At 32.9% G+C, this 26,956-nt stretch overlaps 3 protein-coding genes across 4 annotated transcripts; 1 reads left to right on the top strand and 2 right to left on the bottom strand.

The window, feature by feature from the left end:
- Nucleotides 1-1,579: 1,579 nt before the first annotated feature.
- LOC120129376 (probable anion transporter 5) lies at nucleotides 1,580-4,801 on the top strand. Its single transcript, XM_039146895.1, has 2 exons — nucleotides 1,580-1,798; nucleotides 2,981-4,801. Exon 2 carries the CDS (start codon nucleotides 3,142-3,144, stop codon nucleotides 4,471-4,473), a length of 1,332 nt encoding a protein of 443 aa, XP_039002826.1. The 5' UTR covers nucleotides 1,580-1,798; nucleotides 2,981-3,141; the 3' UTR covers nucleotides 4,474-4,801.
- A 370-nt stretch (nucleotides 4,802-5,171) lies between these two features.
- Nucleotides 5,172-8,855, bottom strand: LOC120129375 (monosaccharide-sensing protein 2-like). Its single transcript, XM_039146894.1, has 5 exons — nucleotides 8,709-8,855; nucleotides 7,287-7,853; nucleotides 6,172-7,115; nucleotides 5,885-6,072; nucleotides 5,172-5,693 (listed from the first exon to the last, which is right to left on the bottom strand). Exons 1-5 carry the CDS (start codon nucleotides 8,785-8,787, stop codon nucleotides 5,249-5,251), a joined length of 2,223 nt encoding a protein of 740 aa, XP_039002825.1. The 5' UTR covers nucleotides 8,788-8,855; the 3' UTR covers nucleotides 5,172-5,248.
- Nucleotides 8,856-22,512: 13,657 nt separating this feature from the next.
- On the bottom strand, nucleotides 22,513-26,942 carry LOC120129342 (AT-rich interactive domain-containing protein 5-like). 2 transcript variants are annotated; one of them, XM_039146860.1, is made up of 14 exons: nucleotides 26,826-26,942; nucleotides 26,673-26,724; nucleotides 25,802-26,508; nucleotides 25,660-25,699; nucleotides 25,202-25,254; nucleotides 25,051-25,096; nucleotides 24,795-24,887; nucleotides 24,126-24,248; nucleotides 23,961-24,009; nucleotides 23,799-23,874; nucleotides 23,627-23,708; nucleotides 23,478-23,528; nucleotides 22,857-22,949; nucleotides 22,513-22,726 (listed from the first exon to the last, which is right to left on the bottom strand). In XM_039146860.1, the coding sequence occupies exons 2-14, from the start codon at nucleotides 26,676-26,678 to the stop codon at nucleotides 22,619-22,621; spliced, it is 1,527 nt and encodes a 508-aa protein (XP_039002791.1). In that variant the 5' UTR covers nucleotides 26,679-26,724; nucleotides 26,826-26,942; the 3' UTR covers nucleotides 22,513-22,618. The 2 variants fall into 2 exon arrangements, with proteins under 2 accessions (XP_039002791.1, XP_039002792.1); XM_039146861.1 differs by having other exon boundaries at nucleotides 24,147-24,248.
- Between the last annotated feature and the right edge of the window lie 14 nt (nucleotides 26,943-26,956).

The following is a 26,956-nucleotide window of genomic DNA, read 5'->3' as shown; positions in this document are numbered from 1 at the left end:
CTGTTTTTTTTTGTTATTCTAATCCTCCTCCCCCCAATCTGTTCGAATGCCCTTAATTTATCATTGATCTCTTCACCAAATCTCCATGGTCGCATCTGGATTTTCTTTGCGGTTGGTATGAAAATGACAGGTTTAGGTAGTATAATTAATTTGCTTGACTTTGTTTGATTGAAGTAGGTGATCTGTCACTGTGGATGATTTGTGCAAATTGGCTCTGACGGTGGCGCGGCATATGATGTGTTGAAACCCTAATCTATTTAAAGTTTCAAGTTGGGTCAGATTTGGGTTACTGAGTTTGGATCGGGTCTCCATCTGCTTCATGGGCTGCTTGGATTTATAATATGTTGGGCTTTATTTTGTGGGTCTACACAAAATATAAATAAACTAATTAATAATAATAATTTAATATTTTTGGCCCGGACAAAAACGGGTATCTACAATATATATTTTAATCCCAATCAAAAAATGGGTGTTTACATAAGTGATTAATCATTGTTTTCACTCGAATACATTCATGTTTAATATTGTCATTGGGGGTATTATTGGAGGAAGATTATCTGCAGACTCCTCGGCTTTGTGCTCAGGGTCTAAATGGCATGTGCGATTGGGTGTATGGTTCTGGGGAACCTACACATTTATGATGTGAACGGATGGGGGTAGTGTTCATGTTTAAAAATAAAAACACGTTGCATAAACTGATTTTATTGAAAGACTTTATCTGTATTTTATTTTTTATATATATTGTATGGAGTACATTGAGCTTTTTAGCTCGTTATGTAAATTTTACCCTTTTCAGATAACAACAGACTGTAAGTTAGCAGATTTAGCATCGGGGGAGATCAACTACTTTTATTTTGTGCGAACGTATTTCTCTTTATGTTTTTCAGTTGTATTTGGTGACATGTATTTTGCTATCGTTTTAGATATATCTGTATTATCGATATTTTGTTCCGTGTTACCTCTAATTGTTATAAGTTGCTTTTAAATATAAAAAGAATCTTTGAATAGGATATGTGACCACTTAGGTTTTGGTCTAGCGTACAGACCGAGTTTGGGAGGTTACAAATAAAATTTTAAGAAAAAAATATTCTTTTATTTTTATTCACACTCGTAGCTAGCATTAAAGAATGATATCTTTTGTATATCAATATTTTATTATATTTTTGAAATAATTCAATAAAAAGTTTGGATGATTAAATTTAATAATATAATTATTTTATATTATTAAAAAATATTTTTAATAAAGATTCTTAATATATATTATCTTATAATCATTCTTATTATCATTTTTTAAAAAAATTTGTCATTTAATTTCTAGAAGCTATAATTTATAGCGTGTCAAAAATAATATAATTATTTAAAAATAATAATTAAACATTTAAATTTGGATAATAAGATAATTTATTATATTTTTGTAATTATAATCAAATATTTTTTAATTTTTTAAATTAAATTAAAGTAAATAAAAATAATATGTGTGCTTAAAATTAACTCTTAATCAGTAATCATTTGATGTTCCCATTCTCATATCCTCGATACTCGAATCCGAAATCAAACAAGTTACCGATTATTTTATTTGATTTTTTGAAATCTTTAAATGCAAATTGTCAGAGAATCGCATCGCATTCTGCGAGAGAGAAGCTAACGAACACGTGAAGTTTAGAAATGAGTAAGTTTTCAGCAGGACAAAGCCCTTTCACCACGTTGACTCCCCATCTCTCTCTCTAATTAGGGGTTTTCTTTCCACCAATGCGCTTTGCTTCTTCCATGAAATTCCAGTGACACCCAAATTTTGAAGGTATGCTTTTAGCTTGTTTCTGCAGTCTGGGTCTCTCTTTTTTTCGTCTCAATATGGTCCTTTTCACCGTGTCTTTCTCTTTGTTCATTGTGTCTTCTTTCTGTTTGTTGATATTCCCCAATTAATTCCATTTCTTAAAAAAATGTTTGATTGTTTGTTAGTTAAAGATCTTTTGGGTGTTCTTAAGTCGACCCATGGGTAATTTTCAACTGAAACTCAGCTCGTTGATCCCCTTTAGTATGATGAGATCCGGGATTATATTTTCTTCTTGTAGTACTTATCTTGAACGTGTATTGTTCTTAAGGATCAGATCATTCATCTGGTGGATATTTGATATAAAATGGCTAAAATTATTCAATTGATGCACCTTACAAAGATATTCATTAAAATGACAACTCCATTTCAATCGTGACATATCATGGTGTTCTTTCAAAAAAAAAAAAAGTTAAATATCATGGTGTCACGAAATTGCAAATGCTGGTCCATTGGCTTGTGAAAAATCTTATCTTTACCTCTGATAATGCTTTTATAGGAGAATTCGCTTAGCATAGTATCAGATCTGGTTGTTTTTAATTTACTATTTGCAACGTCTGTTAATGAGTTTCTACTTATAAACTTCTTTTGATCCATTTTTTTAACACTTAGCTATTATTAGTTTGAGATTTTCTCATATTGCATTCCTTGTTGTTATCATCTGGATGCAGTTAAGGATAGAGTCCAAATTTTACTTCATGCTCACATTTAACAGTCTCTCACATCAAAATTTGATGTGCTGCAACAATCTGTTAATCAATATTTTCATGATTGGCTTTTGCAAATACGGGCGTTCACTTAAATTTTGTGTCTAAATTCGGATGCTAGTTCCATCCCTTTTTCCATTTGTGGGTTCAATGTTTTGGATGAGATGTTCTGGGGAAACTCCCTTTTGGTCGTAACAATATTTTTTATCCGATCTCTTGGACTGTTTTCATGTGTTATCCATCCGGAAGAAGTCAAGTTAGTGAATCATATTGATAGAATCATGCAATCACTAGAGGGATTGACTCAAAATTTCACTAATAAGGCAAATTAAGCATGGATTCCTTCTTAACTGATGTCTACTTAACATTTGGCTTTAGCAAGCTAATTTGATGATACCTTTTTCCTGCATTTTTAACATTTGTATGATATTTTTCCATCCAGGCTTTGCGGATGTGTTAAAGGTACGAGACAGTGACGACGAAACTGCTGTCTTGTGATGAAATGCTTGTTAATACAGATCGGAAGTCTAAGCTGCTAGATAGTGAATTTGTTTGAAGACAGTTAACAGAATAAAGATTGCTATATAAGAGTAGATGTGAATCATGAAGTGGATGAAATTCCCAAAGCGATATTTAATTGTAATTTTAACCTTTGTCAGCACATGTGTATGCTACATTGAACGTGTGGGCTTCTCCATAGCATACACGGTTGCGGCTGATGCTGCTGGGATTAACCAATCAAGCAAAGGCACAATACTTTCCACATTCTATTACGGTTATGCTTGTTCTCAGGTGCCTGGAGGATGGTTGGCTCAAAAGATAGGAGGAAGGAGGGTTCTTCTTCTCTCATTCGTATTATGGTCTTCGACTTGTTTTTTGGTTCCACTAGATCCCAATAGAGTTACAGTCTTGGTCGTTGCTCGCTTGCTTGTAGGTGTGGCACAAGGCTTCATCTTCCCTTCTATCCACACTGTCCTAGCACAGTGGGTTCCACCACATGAGAGGTCAAGATCTGTTTCACTTACTACTTCCGGGATGTACCTAGGTGCGGCTATGGGAATGCTTGTCCTTCCGAGCCTGGTGAAGTTCAGAGGTCCCCAATCTGTATTTCTTGCAGAAGCGGCATTAGGTGTCATGTGGTCTTTCCTCTGGTTTAAATATGCAACTGACCCCCCACGATCAGAGCATCAGAAAGCTACCGCTGCTAGTTTTGGAGAATCTGTGTTACCTACCAAAGTAAGTCAGAAGATAAAAGTGGAGAATGGACCGGCGGCTACCGTGAGAACTTCCAAAATCCCGTGGAAGAGGATTTTAGTCAGTGGACCAATTTGGGCAATAGTGGTGAATAATTTCACATTCCACTATGCTCTCTATGTATTAATGAACTGGCTTCCCACATACTTCGAGCTGGGCCTCGAACTCAGTCTTCAGGAAATGGGTTTTGCAAAGATGATGCCCTATTTCAACATGTTCATATTCTCGAATATCGGTGGGGTTGTTGCTGATCACTTGATCACCAAAAGAATAATGTCTGTGACTAAAACTAGGAAGTTCTTGAACACTGTAGGATTTATAGTCTCTTCTCTTGCACTGATAGCACTTCCGATCTTCAGAACATCTGGTGGAGCCGTTTTCTGTTCTTCTGTGGCTCTTGGTTTCTTGGCACTTGGTAGGGCTGGGTTTGCTGTGAATCATATGGATATTGCACCCAAATACGCAGGAATTGTAATGGGCGTCTCTAACACAGCTGGTACTCTAGCAGGGATCATTGGGGTCGATATGACCGGAAAGCTTCTCGAAGCTGCTAAAGCTGAATATTCGGATCTTTCTAGTCCAGAAAGCTGGAGGGCGGTATTTTTCATTCCCGGATTGCTCTGCGTATTTAGTTCTTTCATATTCTTGCTATTCTCAACAGGGGAGAGGATTTTCGACTGAAATAAGCCATGCACACTTCTACTTTTAACTTAGTATTCCCATCTCGTCGATCATTGCGATCGGTGAGATCCCGGGACGAATATATTTAATTTCAGAATACCATAGAAGGTCAAAAGCAATCAACACTAAGCGGTAGCTACTAGCTATTAGAGATTCATTTTTTTGATTGTTAACAATGAGCTTAGCTGGTAGATTCTCACTTTAAACTTGATTATTGTTACGCATATGAGAACTCAAGCCTAGGCCTAGCTGGTCTTTTAAACAATAATTGTAATTGTTTGCTACCACTCTTATCATGAATGGAATGGGAACATCATGCTTCTGATTATTAAGGTTGCATATGGTGTAAGTAAATTCTATGTTAAAAAAATTTCATGCTGATGTTTAGTTGTGGAGATTCCGGTGACGAGAGGCAGCTGCTAGCGGTGTCCGTGGTCGTTTTACAAATTTGCTTATGTTAGGTTCATTAACTTTTCGAGATCAACCGCTGTCCACAGGTTAACAGGTTATGTCCCGTGAATGTCGGATACAGGTATGTTACGTATTGATGCGAGTGTCATATACGAGTATTTTAAGAAAAATGAGAAATAAAATCATGGTAGAGTGTTTTAAATTCTTTTCAACTTTATATGTGATTTAGAATAGTATAACAAATAGCAAATCATAAAGTATTTTTAAGATCCTTTTCAACATAAATCAAACTGCCTACTTTGCCAATAAATTTGAACATCAGTCGTCAAAACTTTCAAAATATCCACCAAATATTTAACCAAACTCAGTTGTTCTTGGCAGCTGAAGCTTGCTTTGCACCAACGGAAAAGAACTCTGTAACGACTTCAAGGGGCATGCCTTTGGTTTCGGGTACTTTTAAGAACACAAACACCCATGATATAACACATACGACTGTGTACATCCCGAAGACACCGGCTAAACCTATCAATTTGAGCAGCACCGGGAGTGAACACGTGACGATGATGTCGCAAATCCAGAACGCAAGGGCACATATAGCGATGCATAGGCCACGAACTCGCGTCGGAAAGATCTCAGCACAGAGTATGTTCGGGATAGGCCCGAATCCCATGACGAAGAAACAGAAGTATAGAACAACACTAAAGGTCGAGATCGCTGCGTGCACAATGTTCCCCATTTCCACGACGCTCCCGATGACTAAGATAACAAGAGATGTTATCAGGACCGGGATTGTGGTGAGCAGCAAGCTCCTGCAACAATGATTTACGAATGAGAACAGATCAAGTAATAACAACACGGAAGGAAAATTTATGAAGCGTCATGCCAATGTTGAATTTCTTCACAACTTCAAATTAAACGAATTTCTGCAATACTGGCATGGCAATGGATAATGACATCACAAAATAGCAGTTGTGAAACCCAAAAAAGGAACAAAACATACCTTCTACCGGCAACATCCATAAGCCGCATAGCAACTGCAATACACGGAAGCATCAATAGGGTCGTAATTCCACTGATAAGCAGAGATGTAGAAGATGAACTGATGCCCAAGTTCGAAAGAAGAACTCCGACTCCTGCCTGCTCAAGAATTTGGGGAGTATAGTATAGCACTCCATTTATACCGGAAAACTGCATTTTGAAAAGGAAGGAATTAAGAACGATCCTCAATAACCTGAGACTGTATTGTTTGAAGAGAGAGGGATGATTATGGTTAGGTTCTCTACATACCTGCTGAAGTAATTGAATTCCGACCCCTACTGCTAAAGCGTGCTTGACTCCCGGTTCAAAGAGATCCTTCCAACTTGGTCCCTTTGCAGCTTCAGCCGGATGAACCATAGCTGGTCCAAGTGGATGTTGCTTCATAAGCTCAGTGGAATAAAGAGCTGGTTCACTCACCAAGGCAACAGCTTGGACGTACTCGCTGTCTTCAGGGGCTTCAGCACCAGGAAGAGAAACTAGTGATCCACGCATCGATCCAGGTGTACCCGATGGGTGTAAATAAATTCTTTTAAATCCGCCTTGCTTTTTCCCATCCGGACCTTCTTTTTCAGACAATTGCCATGCTATCTGCCAACCACCACCAATACCCATGCTACCAACTTGTTCTCCGGTAGTTGATTGCATTAGACTACCATGTCTTAGGCTTGTAAGAGTTCCATGGGCAGCCGGAACTATGTCCTTGTCCAAACTGGTTGTTTGCCGGGAGATTAAAGGACTGTGCAAATTGTCATCGGAATCACCGCCTCCACCATCAGATTGGTAGTCCTCTCCCTCTCTAGGAACAACATCGTCATCCCAGTCTTCGTTTCTAGCTTGATTACCTCCAACGCTGAACATGCTACCAAAGTGCGGAAAAAGTGCACTACGCATACTTCCTGTTTCCGGAACTTTCTCATGGACACTTCCAAAGAGGGTAACAAGAGGATCCACGAGACCAAGAGCACTCTGAGAAGCTAAGCTTCCATGCCGAGACACAGCACCTAGAGTACTCTGTCCAGTGAAAGGTCTGGCTACCCAGGAAAGACCTTGTTCGGGTCCATATAACTTGATTTGATCTTTATCATCAGATATATCTTGGTCCTCGATGTCCTCGTTGGCTGGACCAATTATGTACTCCTCTATCGATGTTTCACCTCCAACACCAAGTCCCTCAACTAGCAATGCCATCTCACCTGTTCATTTCAAATAATATCAATACCGTCCGCAAGATACATCATTACTCATCATATTGCAGCCCCACGGTGAGAAGTAATTGTAATTTAAAACTCTGATAAAACGAAAGAGTCTCTCAAAATTACACCATGCATCAGTTACTAAGAAAAGAGCGACTGCGGATAACTAACCAGCAACATCTTCCCTGCCACGTAGTCTCTGCAAAACTTTTTTCGCCTCGCTCATTCGCCCTTTACTTACCAGCCATCTTGGTGACTCGGGCAAGAAGAAAACAGTTAATGCAAAATATATAAGAGATGGAATAGAAAGAACTCCAAGCATCATTCTCCAATTAGGTAAGTCTGTTAACGACATTCCAAAAACCATGCAATATGATAAAAACATTCCAATAGAACCAGTGAACTGCGGAAGGGTGTTCAACAATCCCCTTATTTCAGGCGGTGCGGTCTCGGATATGTAAACCGGGACCAGAGTTACTGCTAAACCAACCCCAAATCCATCCAAAAGTCTTGCCAATAGCAAGATATAAACATTAGGAGACCATAACATTACAAGACCACTAAGACAATAAAGAACGGACGAGATTATTAGCATCAGGCGGCGGCCTAGCCAGTCCGATATTCCTCCTGAGCATGTAGTAATGCATGTGGCTCCTATAAGAGACATGGCTACAATCAGACCTTCTATAGTCGGATCGCTTTCCAATTTAAACTCTCTCTTTATGTATAGAACAGCGCCTGCAACGCGAAACACAAAGAGCATAACTAATTAATCAATCTAAAGAGATAGAAAAACACCTTTTACATAGAAGTAAAGAAGAACCCCATCAATCCAATTAGTCATCAACTCGAATTTACCATGGATCTTTGACATATAAAAGCTATTATCATAGTCCAAAAGACTGAATTTTCGGTATTGAACTACATAATATATATAAATTTTCGGTATTGAACTACATAATATATATAGTAGTTCGTGAAACCAATGAGGATAACAAACTAATCAATCTAAAGAGACAGGAAAACACAGGAACTACATATGTTAATCATTAAGGAAAGAACCCCTCCCAAATCAATCTAATTCGATCATCGACTCAAAATCACGATAGATCTAATTAGTCCAAAAGACTGAATTTTCGATGTCGAACTACATTCATATATCGATTTCATGAAACCGATGATAGCCAATTAATCAATCTAAAGAGATGGGAAAACACCTTTAAGATTTAAGTAGAGGACTGTGTATATTAATCATGGAGGAAAGGAAAACCAGATCAACAACTCGAATTCACCATAGATCTTCGACATATGAAAGTTATCATTTTAGTCCAAAAGACCGAATTTTCGATGTCGAACTATATAAATATAGCAGCAGTTTATTAAACCAAAGATGATAACCAATTAATCAAATCCAAAGAGATGGAAAAACACCATTTACATCCCAAGTAGGGAAAATAGCAAAAACCCCACCAATTCAATTAGGAACTCAAATTCACCATAGATCTTTGACATAAGAAAGCTGATCATATTAATTTGAACTGTGATCAACTTGAACTAGATGCATATAACAATTCTTGAAAGCACTGAATTCACCTGCAATGGTAGCATTATCCCATCCTTGCAACAAATTACCAATAGCTGCAGCAACAGCTACAAGCACAGCTCCACTCATCCTTTTTTACCCAGAAAAACAAAAAAAAATCCCAAAATCTAATCAATAGTGACACTTAACCAAGTACCCTGAAACATAAACAAAGCAAACCCAGATCATGGATCCAAAAAAATAACTAAACCCAGTGCCAGAAGCAGCATCTGAAGAGCATATCAGATCACAATTTTCAAAACACCATGAAAAAAAAACTATTTTTCTGTTGTTTATGTACTAAAAGAGAGAGAACACTAGAAACCCAGATTTATAAATCGACTATAAAACCAAAAAAAGAATAGCTAAAGTTTACCTAGGGAAGTAAAGCAGGAAACAAGAGCAGAAAACAGGGTGATAAAAAGAGTTTCAAGAATCATCAGATGTAAAAAAAAGCCACAACAGACTGTCATCAGCCTTTGGAATCAAATAAAAAAGTGGTGCTTGGTGATTGGGCTGAGGAGGTTTAGTTTATTTTATTCATTTTGTGATTTTTTTTATTGTAAAAAAAAGGGGCAAGTGATCATCATCATCAACAAGTGAGCAAGAGAGCGAAGGTAAAGAAAAGAGAGAAAGCTAACATGAAAGTTATATAAATATTGTATATATTCATATTTTTCATTAAATTATTCATTATTAATTGATTAATAACTTAATTAGAGTCAATAATTCAATATTTGAACATAAAATTTGATATTAAGAAAGATGAATAATTTATGTAATAAAAAATCAAGAGATTGAATGATTTATTTTGGATTCTATTTATATTTTAGAAAAAAAAGGTAAACTCACATTAGTCGTCAAACTGTTAGTTAGTGTTCTATTTTAATAATTAACGATTATAAATTCTATCAGTTTTATTCTAATTCTAAATAATCCAATAATTTAATTTTTTAATAATTGAAAGATTTATAAAATAATATTCTATAGTCGGATATCATTTACGTTCTTTATCCATGAATTGATTATAATATATTTAATCAATAATAAATTTATATAACAATATAACATTTGGATCATTATGTGAAATTTGTTTTATCAATGGTATAGTGACCTTTGAAGAATCAAGAAGTGGTGATTAGGAACAGTCCAAAAATAAAACGTACAGATCAGAATCTTCTGGCATTTTCACTTAATTAATAAAAAAACTATGATAAAAAATTAGATTCGATGTCTCAAATTTTATTATTTTTCACGAAATAATGTCTGATTTGATGCATGAAAAAGACAAATAGAGAGGTCTGGTGAGTTTGAAAATTAAAAAGGATCATTAGTATTTTTCAATGTCCTTTGACGTTTTGGTGGAGGGAGTTTTTATTTTTTTATTTTATGAAATTATTATATTTAATTTATTATTTAAATATATAAAATAATTATAAAAATAATGCTCTACTAATAATCAAATGGCCTTACTTTAATTAACAATAAGTGTTCAAATTTTGATGTTTATAAATGAAAATAAACTGAATTTTGATGATCACTCTTATATTGGGTACATGTAGTAATCAATACGAATTAATAGTATAATACATCAAAATTAGTGGTTATAACATGAAAATGACACTCTCAATATAATTTACCCTTTTTATAATAATATCAAGAATAAAACGTTTAATCTTATTTTAAAAAATATAGCGGTTCATCTCAATATAACGACTTATATTTAGCTATTTAAATTTAAAAATCTTAAAATTTTATTTAATAATAAAAATAAGAAATAAAAGGTCGCCCATCAATTATATGATATAAAAAAGTTATTTTTGTATTTTAACTAATATTAATTGTTAATTTTATTAACTAAAGAAAAGATATACGAAGAGTCTACAAAAAAAATTATAAAAATAAAGTAATTACATAAATTAAATATTTCTTATAAGATTATCAAAATACACAAATTAATCCTTTAAGACTAAAAATCATATAAAAATATTAAATATTAATTAAAATACTCTAATAAATAATATATATAAATAAACATAATTTAATATAGTTGCCTATCTAGGGGTGGGCCTACTTAGGCCATGACACACCCCGTGCCCAAAAATATCAATATATATAGTTTTTTTTATTAACTATATATAATTTAAATAAAAGTATGTATAAATTATGTTTCTAAATGATATAATTTAAAATTATATTGGTCTAGTTAATATATTTTCTAGATTCATTTTAAATATATAGTTATTATATTTTTAAATTAAAATTATACAAATTATGCATAGATAATATTTTAGGTATAATGTCAAAACTAGTTTCTAATATTTATCAAAATAATTATTTTGACATCTATTTTGTTTTTTTAGTATTTTAGCTCTTAACGTTTCATTTTAGGATAAAAATACATTTAATGTTTAACTGAATAGTCATTTTGATCCTTGTTTCCTAGAGTATTTAGGGTTCCAATGTTTTCATTTTAGGATAAAAAATTTTTATTTTAGAATGCTAACTAGCGATAATTAAATTTTTTCTTATATTTATTTTGATCCACTCAATAATTTTTTTTGTATTCGTCACTAAATAAATATTATTAATATTAACATAAAAAAATATAACAATAGTGTCTTGTCATTTAAATCATAACTTAATGAACATATCTTCAATAATTGTGAGTATCTATTAATACTAAATCAAAAAATTTAAAATAATAAAGAGTATCTAAATGAATGTCATTTAAATCTAAAGAGATCTTTTAAAAAAATATTAATGCTTTTATAATAAAAAATCAGTAAAGATTTTTAATAATTAACAATAATTAAGTTTGATATTTAAATTGTGAATGATGAAAAAAAAACTTTAAATAGTAACAATAACAATGATGGTAACAATAATAATAATAAAATAATATTATTACAAATGTCCTTAAAGAAATAGTAGTACTTGTGATGATTGCATCCACTGATGACCTTTATTAATTTGTCATGATAAGTAGGCCTGTAAATAAACCGAACGCACACGAACGGAGGTATGTTCATGTTCGTTCATTTAATAAATAGACGAACATAAACGAACACGAACATAAACGAACAAAATTTTTTTTGTTCATGTTCGTTTATTAAGGAATATAACTTGTTCATGTTCGTTCATTTAATAAATAAACGAACATAAACGAACACGAACATAAACGAACATGAACATAAATGAACACGAACATAAACGAACATCAACGTTGGAGACCCTACCTTCCATTGTTCTTTCATGAAAAATAGTCGACAATGCAAATCAACCAAATCTACAGTGATAAATAGCGTAAGAATTGATTAACAGTGATGAAATGTTTGAAGATATCAAATATTTCGATCAATCTTTTAAAAATATTAAATGATTCACACGACTTTAATTTAAATCTATAACATTTATCTTAGTGGTCCATGATTACATATGAACAATCATTTTACACTACGTTATTCTAATAAATTTGCCGGCTAAAAGTTTTGTGACATTAATGTCAGAATTTAGTGAGGTTTGTTAATAATGGTCATTTCCATTGGCAGAGTAGAAAATTTAACAGCATGAAGATTTCGAAAGGTACAAATTGGACTACAAGACAATAACATAGATCCGAAATCCCTTCGATGCTACATATCGTAACTGATATTATTGCTAAACAACCATTCAAAATTTTAACGTACCTAAAGTGTGCTCAACAACTAAAGGTCACACAAGAACTATGAAAACAAAAGTTCATTGTCAAAGTGTTTTTTCTACTTATTAATGGGTTCTTCCTGTAAAACCCATTACTTCCGCTATTACACTCTTTTTCAGAAATTGCATAGAAACCTTTGTTTTGTTTTCTGGTAAATTCTATATATTTTTCTCTTTACTGATGCTCATATACTTCCGATTGTTACCTTTATCTTCTCATCTATTTCTAGAAAGAAGTATGATGTTTTCTTGAGTTTTAGATGTAATGATACCCGCAATAACTTTACATATCAACTATTAAGCCAAATAAAACAGAGAAAGAGATGAAAACAAACCTGTAAAACTTCAGATTGCATTATAATATAAATTGTTTTGAAGCTTTCAGCGATCGTTTCCAAATAAATTGGGTTAATTATAGAGTTGGTCATCAGAATATCAGATTAATTAATATTTTTAAGATACTTACAAATTGGTCACCAAAATTGATTTAAGAAGATTGGGTTAAACATAAATGAAAGAACATAAACGAACATAATCGAACGAACATAAACGAACATAACCGAACGAATATAACCGAACGTTCACGAACGTAAATGAACGAACGAGACCTATGTTCATGTTCGTTCATTTAATTAAACGAACACAAAATCTTGTTCATGTTCGTTTATTTAATAAATAAACGCACATAAACGAACTTCCCGCCGCACGGTTCATGAACGGTTCGCTGAACGTTCAGTTCATTTACAGGCCTAATGATAAGAACCAAATAATAATTAAAATCCAATTTAATAATGGCTAATTACTTATCTTTTTTTATTTTCTTTAAATTTAAGCATGTGGGTACGTGTAATTAAATCTTAAAAAAATATTTATAAAATATTTTAACTACTATTTTTAGAGTATTTATTTTTATATTAATCTTGATATTTTAAACCTTAAAATTATTTTTTAATTATCAAATAATATTTTAAAAACCAACTTAAAAGCTTTATGGTGAGAAATGAAAACGGTTGTTGGTGCGTCATTTGCCTTTTACGTTAATCATTGATTATATCAGACGAAAGGGGAAATAAAATTAAAAATTAATGTAGGAAGTAGAATTAAGGTAGTTTTGGGGACATTTGCTAATAAACGTATTAGGGTAAATTACACATTTAGTATATAAACTATCATTTTTATTCTGTTTTAGTACTAAATTTTTTAATTGTTTCAAAATCATACTTAACTTTTAAATTTTGTTTCAGGTTAAAAATTCAACGGCACTGCTTTTTTTATGTATAAATTACATCATTCATCACAACTATCTTCTCACCCTTATTTTGGTATTAAAGTTTAAAAATCTTCAATTTAACTACTCAACTTTCAAATTCTTCCTATTTTAATAACTCTTATTTTATTAATAATTTTGTGATATGACATTCTTTATTATTATTTTATTTATATACAATTAAAAAATTAAATTCAAAAGTTAGAGTGATTAAATTAGGAGTAATTTGAAAGTTAACTAATTAAATTAAAAAAATTAAACTTTAGTGACCAAAATAGTAGTGAGAAGATAGTTGAGCAATGAATGATGCAACTTACTCATAAAAATGTGTCACATGCAAATCATCCGTTAAGTTTTTTTAACAGTTAGGTACGAAATAAAAACTAAATGTTAGGTATGATTTTTAAAAAATTAAAAATTTAAGTATTAAAACAAATCAAAATTGATAATTTAGATACTAAATGTATAATTTACTCAAAATATTAGAAAAGGAAATGGGAAAAAAAAAGGAACAAGTGGACGGAGGGGAAAAAAGAAACAAATGCTTGGTGTTTTATAATAATTTATTATAGGTTTTTTTGGGGGGTTAGTTTTGAGTTTCTTTATTGAGTCTTGTTCTAATTTATTAATCAAGTAATTTATATAAGATATTATAAATATTATATGAGTAATTCTTTTAACACAATTTTTCGCTTACAACGTTAAAATTATTTAAGGAATTTAATATTTCATTTCAATAGATTAATTGATTGTTGTTAGCTGATTGAATTTTAATTTGATTAATAGCGTTATCATAATATTCTGAAACTAATCAGTTCAAATGTATTTAAACACATAGTTAAACACGAACTAAATAATTTAAGTGATTAAGAGATTGTTGTTATCTCTTAAGGTCCCGACTTCGACCACAACGTCAGTAGGGGTATATGAACATTCATTGTTAAAATAATGAATAATCTTTCGAAAAACTACTTTATATTCATCACTATTAAAAAAAGACTTGATATAAAAATAAATGCATAAATTATACACAAATTTAACTTTTGGTGCCTAAAATTTTTTTTTGTTAAAAATAGATGCTAATGTATTTTTCATTACGCTTTTAGATGCTTACTGTTAAATAAACGTTAAGTGACATGTGTCATGTTCAATTTTTTTAAAAGTATTTGTAAATAATATTTATTTAAAAAATAAAAAAAATATAAATGTGATAGGTGTCACATAACGGTTTTTTAACGGTATGTACCTAAAAGTATAACGGAGAAAAACATTAGACACCTATTTTTAACAAAAGATTCTTTAGGCACCAAAAAATAATTTTAGATATAGTTTAGGCACTTATCTTTGTATTAATCCATAAAAAGCATGTAATTAAATTAAATCCAAGGATTTGAAAAGTTGTACCTAATTTAGATATTACATAGGGATGAACATAGATCGGATCGCGTCGCATTTCTGGTCACCCTAATCGAGTATTATACCATTCCACCCATAACTCAATCTAACTCAGGTTTAACGAGACTTCACATAACCCAAAACTCTACTCGATTTTTTAGGATAAAAATTCGTAACTGACATGATATATTTATATTTATATATATATATATATATAGAGTTAGGATCCACTTACATATAGAGTAAAACTACCCTTTTAGGACCGTTGGATGAGGGGAAATTAAATGTTGAGATTAACCCAGTATTTTTTAGTGAATATCTTTTTTATTTCCTATTATTAATATCAGCCTTTGACTTCTCATCGTCCAACGATATTAAAATGGTGTAAAACTTTTTAATTTTATGCTATATAATTGATTCTAGTTATATATATTATTTGTATTTGATAAAATAAGAGTTTAATTGAAAAAATATAAAGAGATTATTACAATTATCCTTACATACATAATAGATAATTATTGCCAAATCCGTTTTTGTTTCTTCAGCACATCGCTTAATTGTGGAATTTCGCTCACATGCTTGCTTATGCATGCACTTATCTTTTGAAGAACCTCTATGATCTATTGTGTCTCGTAAGCCAGTGTGGTGCTTAAATTCCATTGACAATAATATGGAATTTTCCTCTTAGTTATGAGATTATGTTTTTATTTTTGCAAAGTTTACTGTAGATTTGATTTGATTCTATTCTAATTTATTTTATATGTTGCGTCTGAATACAGATGACCAAGTCTGATTTCATCCGAAACAACCGAGGAACAGGCGATGGCAAGGATTTACCTGAGTATCTTGGTGCTCTTTATGATCACATTGTGAAAAATGAAATCAAGATGAATGCTGATTCTTCTGTTCCTCGAAGCAAGCAGGCAAACAGCTTGAATAAGTTATTGGGTTTAGATGGTATACTCAATCTGGTCAGCTGGAAGCAGACCAATTACATAATGTTCGTTAATAGTAGTTTTCATTTTTGCCCTTTGCTGTTGCAGGTCCGTTTATCATGCTGTTTCAGATGCAGCAGTCTTGAGGTTTATGGTGAGGTAATAAATCAAAAACAAATTTAATTAGTAACTATTATCGAAGTCCCTGGCAACGACGTCGTCATTTTCTTGTCAAATAAATTATCCTTAATCTCAAGAAATAATATAGGTAGAATAGTGAGAAGAAGGGTCGATCCACAGGGACTCTGAAAATATCTATTTGTAATTTGATTTTGATTCTAACCAAATTATTAAATTAACTGACCCTATTCCCATATGTAATAAAATATGCACTTACCTTTTTCGATTCTCAAGAGATTGGATTGAGTCGCACCTTCAACATTCAGCTTATTGAAAAATTAGCCAAGCATGAAAGAAATCATGCTTGACATTAAAAGAAAAATAAAGAAAGTGAAAAAGGAAAAAGAAAGTTTTATTCAGGTAAAGAAAGCAAAGAACAAAGTAGTTTGAGAGTTGAAAGATATGTTTTATGGCTTACTCGAGATATTTATAGTCTCCTAAAAATATGTAGAAATATCAAGATATTAATTCTTGAATTATACAAGAAAAATAACTCCTAAAAGATAAATCCTAATAAATATGAAATAATTCTAGATAATAACTCTTAAGAGATAGTTCTAAATGATAATTCCTAAAAAAACAAAAAAAAATTCTAATTCGAATTTGAAGCTAATCGTTCGTCTTAAAGATTGCTGACTGGAACTTCTGAAAGATGTTGATTGGATCTTCTAGAAGTTGTTGGGTCGGATGCAGTCATGCCCATTAATCCAATCATGACTACAGGAAATAAAAAGTCACTACAGCAAAATTGTTCTTTAGTGGCATTTTTTAATCATATAGCGGTATTTTTAAGCGCGACTAAAAGTACTTGCGGTGATAGGAAAAACGCCGCAAGAAGCGCCAGCAATACCAGCGTCGCTAAAGGTAGCGGCGTTTGAGAACAAAAAATGCCGCAATAGGTCAAGATCTATAGCGACGTTTTTGGAACAAACGCCGTAAAAGGTCGATATTTATAACAGCGTTTTTGGAACAAACGTCGCAAAAAGTTGATATTTATAGCGACATTTTTGGTTTATTCCAAAAACGCCGAAAATGATGATATCTATAGTGGTGTTTTTGGAACAAACGCCGCAATAAGTCAGATCTATAGCGGCGTTTTTTGGTACAAACGTCACAAAATGTCAGATCTATAGCGGCCTTTTTTTATACAAACACCGCTAATTTCTTTTTTTTTAGCTTAGATTAATTGATTTTGCATATTTCATTTATGCAATACATCACATAAATTTAATATCATGTAGTTTTATCTAATTAACAACAACCATAAATTTTAATTAAGAAACACATTATGCAGAAAAATACTTAACAACAAAATAAATTAAAATTTATAAACATTACAATTAAATGTAATGTAGTTTGACATTATTCTCTATAATTTAGTCTAGGTTCTTTCACTTTCAATTAAAAAAATATTGTTCACCCATGTAGGCCAACATTCAACAATAACCCGTCACCACTTGCTGCATTTTTCTGCTCAACATTCAGAACTGAGGTGTTACGCTACTCCAAATTCAACACCGTAGTTGACTCACAAATAGCTCCTGATTTGAATTTTGGTTTTGGCTTTACATGGATTTCGATATAAAGCTTGTGTTAAGAACAGAAGATGTTGCGGAAGACGACTATTAGATAGAGCAAATTGCAACTGATAATTTGAGAAAATCAAAATGAAGATAAAGAAGACACAAATTTTACGTAGAAACCCCTAAATAATATAGGGTAAAAACCACGGGCAACAGTAGAAGAATTTTACTATGAGAAAAAAGGAGTTACAACCTCTCTCGATCTAACAAGGAGAAAACAATATCAATTCTCTCTCGATAAAAAGAAGAAAACAAATCTCAAGAAAACTTTTTAAATTCTCTAGTATTGGGAGAAAGCTAGAATGATTTGGGATGGTTTTGAAGCTAAATGGGTTAGGGTATTTATATTTGAAGCTTAAGGACTAGTCTTGTAAATACCCTAAAAGTAAAGTGACTAAATTGGGTATTTTACCCTTGCACATTTTCAACAAAAACAACTTCCTTTTTTACTCCACAATTCGGTGGAGATAAGTAGCACTTTCGGTGCCACTTGCTTAATCAATTTTCAACAACCTCTCACTTGAAAATTTGATTGGAACAATCATATCTTCACACCATTCTTTCTACCTTGTACCATCATGTTGCTTACGTTTTTGACAGGCCACAAGAGGATCGATATCAAGTAAATTTATCAACATTAATCGCCTTCGTCATGAAATCTGCTATATTGTCTTTGGTATGGATCTTCTGCATATCTACCGTCCCTTCTTCCACCTTTTCATGAATGAAATGATATTGAACTCGTATGTGCTTTGTCCTTGAATGAAATGTTGGATTCCTTGCTAGATGCAAGGCGCTTTGACTGTCACAAAACAGATAGACATACTCTTGATTATGCCCAAGCTCCTCCAATAACATCTTCAACCATATTGCTTCTTTACCGGCTTGTGTAGCTGCTACAAATTCTGCCTCTATTGTGGATATAGCCACAACTGACAGCAAATCCAACTTACAGCTCCACTAGCAACTTTGAACACATATCCTGTAGTAGATTTGCTTTTGTCTAAATCTCCTGCATAGTCAGAATCAACATACCCATTGATAAGTAAGTTTGATCCTCCGTAACATAATGCAACATTTGAGGTCCCTTTGATGTATCTCAGGATCCTCTTTACTGTATTACAATACTCTTTGCCTGGATTCTCCATGTACCGGATTGCGTCACGTTTATGGTCACCCGAATCGAGTATTATACTATTCCACCCATAACTCAATCTAACTCAGGTTTAACGAGGCTTCACATGACCCAAAATTCTATTCGGTTTTTTAGGATAAAAATCCATAACTGACTTGATATATATAGGGTTTGGATCCGCTTACATATAGTGTAAAACTACCTTTTTAGGATCGTTGGATGAAGGGAAATCAAAGGTTGAGATTAACCCATTGTTTTTTTAGTGAATATCTTTTTGTTTCCTATTATTAATATAAGCCTTTTACTTCTCATCATCCAACGATCTTAAATTGGTGTAAAAGTTTTTAATTTTACGCTATACAAATGCTCCTAGCTATATATAAATAATTTTTATTTGATAAAATAAAAGTTTAATTGAAAAAATATAAAGAGATTATTACAATTATCCTTACATACATAATAGATATTATTGCCAAATCCGTTTTTGTTTCTTCAGCACATCGCTTAATTGTGGAATTTCGCTCACATGCTTGCTTAATAGTAGTTTATCATTTTTGCCCTTTGCTGTTGCAGGTCCGTTTATCATGCCGTTTGTGTAGCAATCTTGAGGTTTATGGTGAGGTCATAAATCAAAAATAAATTTAATTAGTAATTATTATCGAAGTCCCTGACAACGACATCAATTTGACAAACGCCATTTTCTTGTCAAATAAATTATTCTTAATCTCAAGAAATAATATAGGTAGAATAGTGAGAAGAATGGTCGATCCGACTCCGAAAATATCTATTTCTAATTTGATTTTGGTTCTAACCAAAAAACCTATAAAAACAAATAATTAAAAAGAATGGGGATTTTGAATAATTAATTAAACTAAGATTAAATAAATAAAGCGATAAAAATAAATTGTAGAACATATGATTAATGAAAGATAGCCTCCAACTTTGTCTTGCCTCAATCTTGTCTTTATCACTGAAATAGAGTTTACCTTAGATATTTGTCGGTTATAGATTACAAGGTTCAATCCTTGTAACATACTTCTCTCTGGTGAACTAATATTACAAAGTTAATCCATAGAATACATCCCTTGTTCGGATTAACAACACCTATTGATGTTAACGCCGATTTTGGTTTAGGAATAAGAAAAGCCTGAGCTCGGATTATGGTGTCTTGATGAGAATTGAATCAGATCTTGATTTCCCTTAGCAGACCACCGCTAAGTTTGTTCTTAGGGAATTGAACTTGCCACAAGCCGATACTCCTCCGCAATTGTAGATCTCAAATTCGATAAAGCTAATGTGCACTTCTTGGATTGAAGATGTCGAAATATTAAAGAAAGGATGATTATCTTCCTTGGTTTGCCGAAAATTCAAGAAAATAATCTAAGGAAATTACATACCTTTTTTGATTCTCACAAGATTGGATTGAGTCGCAGCTTCAGCATTCCTTATTGAAAAACTAGCCAAACATTAAAGAAAGCATGCTTGACATTAAAAGAAAAATAAAGAAATTGAAAAAAAAAAGTAAAAAAGGAAAAAAGAAAACTTTATTCAGCTAAGCTAAAGAACGCAAAGAACAAAGTAGTTTGAGAGTTGAGAGATATGTTTTCTAGCTTAACCCAATGGAATATTTATAGTCTCCTAAAAATCTTAAAAATATGTAGAAATATCAAGATATTAATTCTTGAATTATACAAGAAAAATAACTCCTAAAAGATAAATATTAATAAATAAGAAATAATTCTAGATAATAATTCTTAAGAGATAGTTCTAAATGATAATTCCTAAAAAATATAAAAATAAATTCGAATTCGAATTTGAAGCTAATCGTTCGTCTTCAATATTGTTGATTGAACCTTATGGAAGACGTCGATTGGATCTTCTAGAAGTTGCTAGGTCAGATGCAATCATGCTCATTAATCTCATCATGACTCCTGAAAATAAAAATTCTACGGAATTTCGTCATTTTAGTGTCGTTTCTGGAATCTAATGTCATGAACAAAAAATTAATAGAAAAGCCGAAATCAACAATAAAAACTAAACAACGAGGAGTAATTAAGGATAAAATAACGACTATTTAAACTACGCATCAACCTCTTACTTAGTTTCTTTACCTATCTACAAGACACTGAATTGGGTATTGAAAGTGCATTGGTGCACCAACTCCAACACCTCTGGATTGTCTTTTTTTCTTTCAGATAAATTAGGACATCACCAAAGAACTTTAATCCATAGCAAACATTCTATAATATATATGTTTACATATAATTGGAGGGAAAGCCAATTCATGCTACAAGCTTGAAAGAGACTAGAAAAGATCAATTTTTCTTGGTAAAGAAGATCTCACGCAACAAACTAAGAGAAGTAAATGGAACAAAAACCAGAAATTTGTTAACCCAATAGACAGAAAACAGCTTATTCAACATTTATCCAATAATTCTTCAATAACATAGTTTGAACAAAGAACTAAGCGGGACAGCTGGAATTCAAATTGTCACAGCGTCGCAAGCAATGAGATTCCTAATTTGAAATAGCTGGAGGAGTAGTAGTTAAGTGCCACGTCAGCAAAAACTAACGGGAGGTAACGGTACGGACAGAAATAAAAACAAACTAAAAGTTCGATGATTATATTACAAGTTTCAAAAGTTTGTGACCAAAATACAAGCACCCTAAAAATTCAGGGACTATTTATATACTTTACCTTTTATAATTTAATATTTAATTTTTTTATATCATTAAATGCATCATTTAATTGTTGATTTAACGGGATGAGACGTTAAGCCTAGGTTAGAGTTTAAACTCTGACATTGTAAATTAAAAAAACTAACTAGAGTTTAAATTGTACAAAACTTTTAATTGCATTATTTTAATTTACAATAAAATATTCATAAAATATTTTATTGATGATTTTCCTAAATGTATATTTTATATTGTTCTACATGATATCTTTTAAAGTTAATGCAATTCATGTGTCTATTTAAAAAAATGTTGATTTAACATGATAAAATTATAGTTCAATGTTTTAAATTGACCAAAACTTTTAATTGTGTTACTATTTTTTGATTGGATAGAAAAATATTACATTTCCGAGATAAATGTTCAGAATTCAAACTCACACGAGATGAAACAATACAAATATTCTTGATCACTCGATTAATTATAGAATTCTGATTAAATATTTCTTTATATTTTTCTTCGATTGATTGGATAGTGATCCTAATCAACTTACAGATAAACCTGTACATCAATAGTTTTAACTACATATTTAAAATAAAAAAATATTTATTAAAATAAATTTCTTTAAATTAGATACTCTGACAAATTATTTAAGTAATATATAGACAATTCGTCTTTTAAATAGAAAAAATGACCTTCGTTAAATCTAGAGATCCAAAGCCTATAGAATAAGTTACATTTTCATTTAGATTTCAAGTTCCAAAAAAAAATCCAACTATAATTTTCAGAAGAAAATAAAATTCAAAATGGTTTATAAATATATTTTAAATTTTTAAATATTATTTTAAAAGAAATGAACTAATCAAATGTTATCACGTCAGGAAAGTATGACATCGCCAAACAAATCTCTAAATGTTAAGGTCAAGCAACCCTACAATATTCACATAAACTAATCAAGAAACAAGTGCATTGCAGAATTAGAGGTCATATTGATTCCAAGCTAAACAAATCTCTAAATGTTAAGGTAAAAATGAAACCCTACAATCAAATCTTATACATCCGGCGACGTCTCGTATGGGACTCGAACGAACAACTGACCGTGCAGGGTAACCACAGCCGAAGTCTGATGTGGATCAATTCTTGATGGCAGGCTCACAACCTGGACACAAATTGTGCATCATTAATGCACAGGAAAAGACGGTTGTCCGGAGACTTGATCATCGTGCCACAATATCGAAACCAATGATAGATGGCTACACTACATTGAAATTTCATCAACTCGAACTAACCTTTTTGAAGGGTGTGACACCCCAAGGATTATCTAGTTGCTTCGGTTGACCGGATATAACCAAACGTCCGACTGGATCGGACTGAACATGCACCTGATTCATTTAAAGAACATACGGTAATCCATCAACAAAAATCAAACACAATCTATATGAAGTTAAGAGGAAAATGGATTCAGCAATTAATGCAATTCTCATGGGGATCCTCTTCGGTACTAAATTACGAATCATACCGAGAAGGATAGAGATCTCGAGATTAATCTACTTAGCTAGTTGATATCCGGGAAATTTACCGAAAAGATCATGTTCGTGTGAACATGTATAATGGCTATACTAATGCAAACTTAGCACATTAAGAACTCTAATACTCTACTAACGACCTAAACCGTCGACCATGATATATCGGCTTATTTCAACGGCCTTAACTTTTTCCCCATTGTTCCTTCAGCCTTACTCCCTCGGGTCAATGACCACAATGTCACTTGTGCATTGAAACAGGTATCCTAGTAAAGTTCCATTGTAGTAAAGTAACAAACCCTTCGTCTAGAACGAAAAGTCTCTTCTACGTAATTTAGAAAGCAAGATACAGACGCGGAACAGAGAATTGTCTAAAGATATACGAACCTCCTCACGAAGAAGCCCGGGAACCAAAGCATATACCTCATAGCAGTCAACCTGTGAGGGGCAGAGAGAGTCGTGCATAATAATAGCAAATTAGCGATGTATCTTAGTTTGTATCACATTAACCTAAGAATAACACGAGAAAGACTTACTGTTTTTTGCACGTTAACCTTCACCCAATCAGCTGGGGCTCCAATATCGACAACCATAGTATCCAACCTGCCAAAAGAATGCCTAGTTTCGGCACCTTGAAAAGTCAAGATATTGTTTCATATACATGATGAAAAAGGGGGAAAATAAGAACTAGTAATTGGCAATCGTAACCGTCGTTTAGCTGCTTTAAGCTGAGGAACCCGGGCACCAGGTTCCATGATGGATGGCTTTTTACGCTTTAATAAACCTGAGACAATAACCGAGTCTCATAAATAAAGACAATTTTGGGCATTGTAGTAGCTGAATGTGCTAGGCCAAGCATATTAGGAATACCAAAATTCTTTTGTCTGTCACTTCTGAGTGCCGGACTAGATGTCTTGTCCTAGAAAAATCGAAAACATTGCATAAAAAGGGCAATATCAGGGCAGACGAAAAGGAAAACAGAAAAAAGATTAAACAACACTGCAAATGCATATAGCTTAGAAGGTCTCCACAAACCTTGATGATTGGATGACAGACCTCACCATTATCGAGAACACGCTGAGAATGCCAGCTTTGCATGGCACGAGCAGCGGCATCTCTCTTTGCCCTACCTGAACCAGGAGCTTGATTACTACCGGCCTACAAAAAAAATAATAGAAATCACCGGATATATATACGATTAGTGTTAAGGACACCCTGCATTTAGCACTGTAATTTCAAACCGGACTTATCTATCATATCATTGCACAAGCCAATAGAGCAGTCAAAACACGCACAGAGTATAATCACATATTAGGATACCCCTTTGCAGCTTTGAACAATATCCAATTTTTTTCCATGATTTGTGAAAGCACCTAAATTTTTATTCCCTTCTTAACAATCTCTATTCCGATAGATTGAACACGTGTTACGAAGAAAATTAAAGCAGACCTTTTAGGGAAGATCTACCTGCTCCATTATTTCTTTCTCTTACCAACTTAGGCACCAACAGTTGCATTAATGATGGAAATTTTTATTACGAGATGTACATTGTTTTAGTAAAGTTATTATCATTCTTTAATGGCCAAAATCTCGCTTGATCACCGTGGGAACTCATAAAAGTTACATGAAAGACAATAGGATAAATATAAAACACAGCTTCAACAAACAATATCAATGTTGAAGCTGATCAGAAAACATATTTACCTGTGTTTCAACTCCATTAGGCTCAACAAAGGGTGCATCTGAGTGAGGGAGCATGCCACCATGTATTTTATGCCTTTCATACTCAAGTAGTGCCTGATAAATTTATGGAACTAAATTACCGGAGAAACATGTTTTAAATTAACAAATAAAGAAAACAAAAGTTGGGTTAACGAAAAAAGGCCTTGGAGTTATGGCCTTAAATCGCATTGTATGTGTTCTTTCAATCTAAAAAAGAAATTATAAATTAGAGCAAAACCTTCTCATAAAAGATTCGGAATGTCCATGACACGGTAGTACAGGTCCTACATCAAAATAATAATAATAATAATAAAGGCGTCTCATTAACAAAATTTATTCAAAACTATATTAAAAAATAAGAGCTAGAAGATTTATTCTTTTAACCGTACTTCGGGGGATTAAATGATTCACCAACTTGCCTCCACAATTTGCATGAGGTCACCTACAACGTCCACAGCGTGGTTTAACAGGCAAGTCCATAACTCTGTCTTATTCTTAACCATAAATGAAATAATTTTTCTTGATCATCATAAATAGGCACGACAACTAAACTAATCACATATTGCCGGTTGCATCAAACCCAAATAGCTACAATTCAATATCAAGGTAAGAACAAGTTTGTACATGCAAACACTGCATGTACATGGAAACCAGAATCAGGAAAACCATATATTACCAAAAAAATTAAAAGATTCATATACTATTCCATTCTAGTTTTCTCACATTGAATTAAACCAGTCATCCTTTGTAGAAGCATGTTAGAGATTGTTTGAATTAAACCAGTCATCCTTTGTAGAAGCATGTTAGAAATTGTTGGCATAGATAGTTTTCAGAACTTGGGGCAAACCTGTTCATAGCCCCCCAATTTAATGACAGCTCTCCATAACCTGTAGTCGAAAGGACAATAGTGAAGAAAGGTTAGCACAAAGTTTTCATTCTTCGACGAAGAAAGAAACAGTTTGCATAAACCGAGAACTTGAAATACTAACTTTAGCAAATTCAGATCCTCCTTGTAAAACTTAGGGTGCTTGAATTCAAGGCTCTTCTCCTTGTAAAAAGCTTCAACTTCCTTCACAAAAGCTGCTTGCTCCTCCTCAGTGTCCGAGCCCGAGTTGTCGAAGCATAGATTAGGATTTGACAAAGACAATGGGGTATTAATCTCCCTTTCTGTAGAAAAATCCTTCAATGGCACCCCATTTTCAATGCCATGGTCATCATCTTGGGGTTTCATGTCAGAGTTGGGGCTTCCACTAAGTCCATTACCATGTGAATGCATGAGGCCATCATCATGATTTCCAGCATCATCCATCTTGGTATCAGTTTCAAACAAAGATTTGTCCTCAACATCCTTAAATTCAACATCAACACTTTCCTCAGGCTTTAATTTTTCCTCGTTTTGAGCACCAGTATCATCGACATCGATAGTTCTGCCGGTGTCTTCAACGACTTGTTGTTCCACTGAATCTGGGTTGTCACCGACCGGCTCAGCCTGCAATTTCCCATCATCATCTTCAAGTTTTGTAGGTTCTTCAACTTGAACTTGGCCTTTCCCTTCACCAGCTCCAGTCTCAGCCTCCATAGGAGCTTGACCCTCAGCTTCAGCCTTAGCAACAACAACAGTTTCATCTTCTTCCGTAACTGGCTTTGAGGCATCCATTTGAGTCTCATCAACAGTACCAGTCACCTTTTCAGGTTCCTAAAACACCAAAAATGGAGAAAACAGAAAAAAAAAACCCACAAATCAAAACACTTTTCTTTAAACAAAAAGCCAATGACAAACAGACAAAAACACAAAGATCACTCCTGTTTTTGTTCTCATTTATACTACAACATAAAAGAAACAAGTTTGCTTATACTCACATCCATCCCTTGCTTTCTGGGTTAGCCACAAAACAAAAACTTATCTTGACACCTGCAAAAAAGAACCATGAAAATAAACAAACCTCTAAAACCATAAACCCAGAGAGATTACGGCATTATAAACCCTAAACAAAACGGGGAAAAGGGACTCACTTGGCGTGTTTGTTGGGAGGAGTGAGTCAGGGACTCGACTGCGAGTTGAACCACTGGGTTAGGAGTGGCCTGGACCCTGGGTTCTGAATATTAAAAAGAAGACAAGAATGAAAGAAGATACATGAAGAGGG

Source organism: Hibiscus syriacus, unplaced genomic scaffold, assembly GCF_006381635.1.
Source record: "Hibiscus syriacus cultivar Baekdansim isolate YM2019G1 unplaced genomic scaffold, ASM638163v2 tig00110485_pilon, whole genome shotgun sequence".
NCBI lineage: Eukaryota > Viridiplantae > Streptophyta > Magnoliopsida > Malvales > Malvaceae > Hibiscus > Hibiscus syriacus.
Note: the sequence above shows the minus strand (reverse complement) of the source record. Positions and strands in the feature narration are given on the sequence as shown.

Excerpts from the sequence above, each read along its gene's own strand:
- LOC120129376 (XM_039146895.1), top strand. The coding sequence starts at position 3,142 with ATGAAGTGGATGAAATTCCCAAAGCGATATTTAATTGTAATTTTAACC.
- LOC120129375 (XM_039146894.1), bottom strand. The coding sequence starts at position 8,787 with ATGAGTGGAGCTGTGCTTGTAGCTGTTGCTGCAGCTATTGGTAATTTG. Across the intron at positions 7,854-8,708 it reads GGATAATGCTACCATTGCAG|GCGCTGTTCTATACATAAAG; the intron begins GTGAATTCAGTG and ends TTCGCGTTGCAG. Across the intron at positions 6,073-6,171 it reads GAATTCAATTACTTCAGCAG|TTTTCCGGTATAAATGGAGT; the intron begins GTATGTAGAGAA and ends TTCAAAATGCAG.
- LOC120129342 (XM_039146860.1), bottom strand. Across the intron at positions 24,249-24,794 it reads CTAATGGAGTTGAAACACAG|GCCGGTAGTAATCAAGCTCC; the intron begins GTAAATATGTTT and ends TTTTTTTTGTAG. Across the intron at positions 22,950-23,477 it reads CCGGGCTTCTTCGTGAGGAG|GTGCATGTTCAGTCCGATCC; the intron begins GTTCGTATATCT and ends TAAATGAATCAG.